Source organism: Pterocles gutturalis, unplaced genomic scaffold, assembly GCF_000699245.1.
Source record: "Pterocles gutturalis isolate BGI_N339 unplaced genomic scaffold, ASM69924v1 scaffold10446, whole genome shotgun sequence".
NCBI classification, from domain to species: Eukaryota; Metazoa; Chordata; class Aves; order Pterocliformes; family Pteroclidae; genus Pterocles; species Pterocles gutturalis.
Genome location: NW_010103090.1, coordinates 8,601 through 15,615, shown reverse-complemented (window position 1 = coordinate 15,615; position 7,015 = coordinate 8,601). Strand labels below are relative to the sequence as shown.

Below are 7,015 nucleotides of genomic sequence, written 5' to 3'. Positions count from 1 at the left end.
CCCTGTTCCTGTGCTTGCTGCACCAGATGAGTGACTCACATGGGCAAAGATAGAACAGACAGCAGTATGAGTGAACATACTTGCAATTCACGCACTGACCTGCTGTAAATACAAAAGCAAATGGAAACTTAAAAATTACACTACCCCTCCCCCAACTGTGGCTTGCTTTCTGCAACCTGTGGCTCTTTCCCAGCAGAACAGCTGGCAGATTTTATGGCTGCCATAGCAACCCTGCCGTCAGCCCGTTGGCTTGGCAACATTGCAGCAGTGAGAAACACACTTCACATCTGAACTGTTCTTAGACTCACAGACATATTTTTTCAGGTTGCATTCCTAAATGCTTATTCACTGTTAGATTTAATAAATTTTGCAATAAAGAATCCTATACAGTCCTTATTGGCCAGTGAAATCAGATCATCTTCCCTGGAATCTTGCAAAGAATTAATATCCATTCCTTGCAACGTCACAGCAGATGGATCAAATCTCTGCAGCAGCTTCAGCTGATCAAGCGACAGTCCAGCTCCCCTCATGCCTTCTCCTCCAATATGAGGTTCCTTTTTAAGTAACAAAGAAAAGCAAGTTATTGCATCAGTAAAGTTCCTGTTGTCCTAAATGAGTCCACTGAGTATATGCAGAGCTGCCTAACTCTTAACATGGACAAGCTAGGTTTATGTCATTCACAGTGAAGGGGACTTAGAAGTAATGTGGCCCTTGTTTTCTTGCCTTCATCTGGCCAGAGCACACAGAAGCACATATACACGGTCCAAAGTACTTTGAGGAGGCAGTCGTGCACCACTTTAGCCCAGTAGTTCAGAGCACTTACTGAGGACAGGTACACAGGTGTAAATCAATTCATTACTCAAAGAACTGAAACATCACAAGAAAGCTGTTAGCACCAGACAATAAGAAGTTCTAAAGGTTTTGGGTTTTCACTTTTAAATGATGCAGCATTTCTGTGTACTGACCAATAGCTATCAGTTAAGTCAAAAATAGTGATTCCTTACCTAGTTATTAATATACTCGGTAGCAGAAATACCTGGATTCTTCACATTAAAAACTTCCAACTGGAGAGAGTGAAAGCCCCAATTCAGACCACTTTACTGCCTGAAGAGGAATCAGTTTGGAAGATGATGCAGCAGAAAAATCTCAACTTCAGATTTTGTATGTCATATAATTAAACTAACAGGTAAGTGGGAATACTGTTACCACCTTTTAACGTGTGTGTATATGAGGCAGAGAAAGGACAAAAGAGACAGCTCAGGCAGCTGAGTTCAGGAGATGACAGCTGGCATCAAAATCCTGGAGAGGAGAAGGGCTTAAAGTCACAGCCCTTTTCTCAGCATTTCTTGTAAGTAGCCTTGACTGCTTTTTATTTAATATGGTGATTCCTGGAAAAATCTAATACTTAGCTGGATCATTCTTCCATTTAGTAAGGAGATAGAAAAAGATGTACAAGAGCTGGCATTGCAATATCAAAAATAGATCTGCTTTGTAAATCCAGTCTAGTGTAGTCTATAATGCAACCTACAGCAGAGTAATTTTTGAGTCATCACACTTTACTAACCACGTACTACGTGCTGTAAAGCTGGGCAGCCAAGAGGGTGCAGCCTGATTCTTCTTTTCCTTTCCCTCACCAGGACTTCAGTGCTTTCCAGGCAAGAGACAAAAAGAGGTGTCCATTGCAAATTGAGAGAAAATAACATACAAAGGGACACAGGGGTAGCGACTTGAAGTAATGTAACAGAATGACAGAAAGGTAAAAGTCATGGGAAAGCAAGCAGTATTACATAGGGTCAAGTAACTTGCTCAGACAGACCAATTTTTTTCCTCTACTTTTTCCTTCCAGTGAAGTTACTCCATTTAAGCTGATACACAGTATCTCCTGTGTGTAAATCCCTAAGAGAAAGTAAGTATACACAAAGGATCAGCTGCCATGCAGTAACCTCCACGTACGAGATCAACACCTATGGCTCCATCTCCTGTTTCTTCCTTACTCAACATGATTCCAGGATCTGTTGCCAAAGTGAGAAAGTGGGAGACAGTGGACTGAATATAAAGAAGATGTCCATTGAGAGACTAAAGAACATGAGAAATATATAAAGGAGCATAAGGTAAGTTGACCCTAGACTCTGGTTTCCTGTTCATTGGAAGAGATCACCTTAGTTTACACTCCTGCAAGATACTATAAACTAGCTGTGGATAAATAATTCTGGGTCATCTCATTTAAAACATACTATCCACAAAAGCTTATTTTTTTACAGATATGGCATTTTATGTGTGAAAACTAGTGCTTTATTCAAGACTGATAGTACTGGTGAGAGAAAGTCTATTAAACCAGAATTAATCTTGCATTTGAGTTAATAGGGCTTGTGTTTTGCTTTGTCATTCTGTTGAGGATAATTTTATTAGGTAAAATGTATAACTGAAAAATTCCTAGTAAATGGATGGTGAGAAAGCAGGCAGAACCCTGACATACAAATAATCTGAGAAAAACTTCAGTTCTGTTAAATCTTTACCAGCCTTCACGTATTTCTCATTGTACACCTCTTGTATATATTTTCTTAATATCAGTTAAAAGATGCATCTAAACTTTTTAAGACAGGTACAAGTCATAACAGAATGTCTAAGTAAGCTAAACAGGTATCAGAGTTAGACTTTTCCTCAAAGCTGTGATAATAAAAAAAACTAACCCACCCAACTCATCACATCAGCAAAGAGGAAGAGAGATGCATACAGCTGGATGATAAACTCTCTCAAGGTACTAATAAAAGTAACATATTTTTGAAATGTATCCTGTATAGATAAAAAATCTTAGTATCTCCCTATATATTACCTCCTCCCAGACATCTTAATGGTAGACACTGACTCCAAAAAGACAAGGTACATTCTTGGGACACTGAGCTTGAAATAAATTTATTCTCTCATTCCTTTAAATAATCCAAAAATAGGTTCCATACATATAAAATCTTCCTTCCTCAAAAGGTTCTTCCCATTTGTCTCCCATCCTTTATGCACGTCTTCACTACTTCAGTAGCATTACTAAAAAAATTTCCACCTCTCCTGTGACTGTGCAAAAATAAAATAAATATACGCACTAAAGAAGAATTGCAAATCAAAACAACCACAGCACACAGTGGGAAAATACTTAACGTTCCCTAAATAAAAATCAATTAAGCATGAAAATAGATTTAAGAGCCCCAGAAATCCTGGTGTTATTTCTATCCACAGCAGTTAAAATTGCCTGCAGTGAAAAAGAGATTTCTTGATAGTAAATATAGTGTGTAACTTTACAGTGCTAAAACAAGCTCACTGGATTGAGTGACGTACCCTGAAAATACTATTACCTGTGGCTGAAGCTGGAGGTATGGAAAAGTTTTCAAGGCCCAAGCAACTTGCTCCTCATTTTCAGAGAGTGTAATCGTACATGTACTATATACTAAAACACCTCCTGGTTTCAGCAATTTCACTGCCTGCAAGGAAAAATAACAACAGTTCAGCTTATTTTCAAATTTAAAAACTTGCATGTTAAGCAACATTAACCAAAAAACCATTACGCTGTAATATTAAAACTTAGCACTTAATTAAACTCAAATTTTGCTGTCTAAGACAGGCATTTGGATACTAATTCTTCTCAAGGAATACAGTAAAGGATCCCATGGATTAGAAAGATTCTTCTTTCCAAATCACCATTACAGCTCATGCAGTTTATTCACAGAATCACAAAATGTTAGAGATTGGAAAGGACCTCGAAAGATCATCTCGTCCAATCCCCCTACCTCTCTGGGCAGCCTTTATTAATGCCATTGAGATGATTCACTTTGTAAGACTTGTTATTTGTACAGCTCTGCATATTGCAAACAGATTAGTTCTGTTTTCATCACCTGCTGCCAACCATGGGTACATAATATTTCTATCAGTGATATTAGATGTCAACTGTTTCCACATATTTGGCATGGAAGCTATGCTGCTTTTGAAGCTGTGGTTCACTTTGATACATATAATTCAGATTTAGACGAGTTTCATTAAATTTTATCTTTCAGCACCAGCCCAAGCACACTCCTACTAGCATAAAAAGTTGTAATATGGCCTCCTGGCTTTGTACTCCATCTCATATCCCATATAGTACCTTACAGCACCACTGCATGGAATTTCTATGCAGGGAACAGTCTGTGCTGCTGTAGAGAAAAGACTGTAACCTGCTCTGTGACTTAGATCCTTTTGATTATTATAAACGAAAACTGCTGAAACTGAAGGAATAAAAAACTGCATCCAAAATTTTTTGTTTAGTATGGCTTACATATACCTTTTCCATGCTCCGATGAGTTGATTTCACCCTAGCAACAGGTATGGTTGAGCTGAAAGGTTAACTGAATTCTAACACTTTCTTTACTTAACTGCTGATTAGGGAAAGTGAGGCACCATTGTTCCATATGAAGTAAGTTTTATGCTGCAAAAGCATTTATGTTCAATTTCACTTATCTACTCAATGATTAATACAAACCACAGTGAAAAGCTTGCGCTGTAGTGGCTGATAAGAGGTCACTTCCTTTAAAGTCGCGGAATAGGCCATGTTTGGTCTCTGTCCCATCCCACTACACGGAGCATCAAGAAGAATTCGATCAAATGACTCTGGTAAGAATGGAGGTCCTTCTGTAAAAAGCAGTTAGTAATGTAAAATGTGGTTGTTTCTTTCCTTGAGACTTCACCATAGACAACAATGAGCTGTTACTGCTTCCTTGACATGAAACATACATGTTCTATAGATGGTATCTGAAAAAGTGATCTCAGATAGAGACAGGTCTCAGCACTGCTAGTGGTAGATTTCATCTCCCAGAAAACTAAGAGTTTTAGTTCTGTGAGCTCAAACAGTGTAATCCATTTAGGCAATAATATTTTTAACCTTAATTTAATAATTTGAAAAAAAAATGTAAAAGTAATAAACAAAAAAGGTTCAAACGCTGGCTTTAAACTGAAAGAGGGCAGATTTAGATTAGATAACAGGAAGAAATTTTTTCCTGTGAGGGTGGTGAGACACTGGAACAGGTTGCCCAGAGAAGCTGTGGATGCCCCATCCCTGGAGGTGTTCAAGGCCAGGCTGGATGAGGCTTTGAGCAACCTGGTCTAGTGGGAGGTGTCCCTGCCCATGGCAGGGGGGTTGGAACGTGATGATCTTTAAGGTCCTTTCCAACTCTAACCATTCTATGATTCAGTGAGAAACAACTGATCAGAGGTGCTGGGTACAGAGTTGTACATATAGGCTGTAATGAACCACAGTCAGCTCATAACTGAACCAAGTATGCAAATCTTTACTGAGAGAAGCCTGTAGTTAACGAATAAGATAGCCTTAAATAATAATTGGATTGTCTATATAATAACTATTTCTTGAGATGCATATATATCTGTAGAAAATAACGCACTTCATAATAACATGAAATATTACAAGGTCTAATGTGTGACACATGCTGTCTCCACATCAGAACATTTCAGTAAATGAGGATTGTGAAGATAAGAACAATTTCTGAATATTAACTGGATAGATAAGGGAATATGTAACTTCTGTATGCAGAGCCTAGTCATTCATCTGAATCCCACTGGCTCGACAGCCCAAAAGTTTCTATTGCCTTAGAGCTAGAGAGACTCTTCAGCTCAGCATCACCAAGACAAAAGTGGCTCTGTACATGTATCTGTGAACAACCAATGAGGAACAGAGCCATATATGTGCTTTACCTCCTATTTTCCTTCTGTTCCTCAAATATTCAAGTGAGGTCACAAGTGAAAACAAGTGAGTGACTTCATACTACTTCTACCTAGCTCGTTTCAGCACTACAAAATCAGTCTTTTTTGGCACTACTGATTTATCTACCTCTGATCCATTACTACAACATTCAAAATATGTCATGTCTTACTTGTTGGGATGTACAGAAAAGCTTTCATGATCGCTCAGTGTTACACCTAGCTCTTGTTCATCTGTGTAAGTGCTACATACCACCTACAACACTCAGTGTTCATAGAAAGACTATCAAGAAAATACCTTTTTTTCCTGCAAAGTAGGAATAGCTACAAGGCATAGGGACAAGGCAGGTGGATTATGCAACCTGATTCCTACTTAGGCTACCCACTGACTGGGATAAAATAAGAGTGAGAAAGAACAGCATACTTTGCACAACAAACTAAAAATAATGAAGATGGCAGATACCATTTAAATTGTTCCATCATGGGAACAGAACCAGTATCATAAATATAGCACTTCAGAAAAGCAATGAAATGAACTTAAAATAATACACTGTACTTCTGTAGAACTTTCCCCTGAACAGCTGAACAAACATCAATGAACTAAACCTTGCAGCACTCCTGGGATTTAGGTATTAATAACCCCATTTTACAGATGAGGATTCTGAGGCAGGAAAGCCAAGCAATTCTGCAAAAATATTTTTTTTTCTCAGACTAAGTAAAACAATTCAGAGTATGGCATTAAATGTTATCCTGAAAGAAGCTTTAAGGCTTCTTCAGTATTTGATATTATCTGGGAAAGGAATGCATTTCCTTTGAGCATATTAGGTTGTGATAAAGGGAGATAGTTTGAGTTTTGTATTTGCTTCATGGAGAAGATGATAATCACAGAAGAGTAGAAAATAAAAGAGCATTCACAGTGCTGAAGAAACCTAGCATCTATCAAGATTTCAAGGACCTGTGTTAGTACTATTCGTGCAAAACTGATTACTCTTTTCTTCTATTTTCTTCTAAAAGCTACTACTACCCATGTTGTTTACTTTACCTTGTTCATCCTCTCTCTTCTCAACTGAAAGTGCCCTTGTTCCATCATAGCAAAATGCCTTTATGCAATTCAACTGTAGCAATTCAGCATTCTGCTTAATTTTTTTGACCTTGGTAGCTATCTTGTCCATGGCTATTACTTCACCCTGAAAAAAATGAAGTTTTTATCAAAAGCATAAGGATTAAGTGGATATGCATTTCCTGATTCCACCCCTCCCACCCATAAGCAGTGTGATGAAGG

General features: G+C 38.1%; 1 protein-coding gene across 1 annotated transcript in view; it reads right to left on the bottom strand.

Moving 5' to 3' along the window:
• Positions 1-7,015, bottom strand: part of NSUN6 (NOP2/Sun domain family, member 6) — a gene marked incomplete at its 5' end in the record, with an annotated part of 14,951 nt that continues 7,936 nt past the window's right edge. The window contains 4 exons of the mRNA XM_010086556.1: positions 1-554; positions 3,345-3,470; positions 4,502-4,650; positions 6,776-6,920. Coding sequence (XP_010084858.1) covers positions 342-554; positions 3,345-3,470; positions 4,502-4,650; positions 6,776-6,920 — 633 coding nt within the window. The remainder of the gene's footprint in view (positions 555-3,344; positions 3,471-4,501; positions 4,651-6,775; positions 6,921-7,015) is intronic.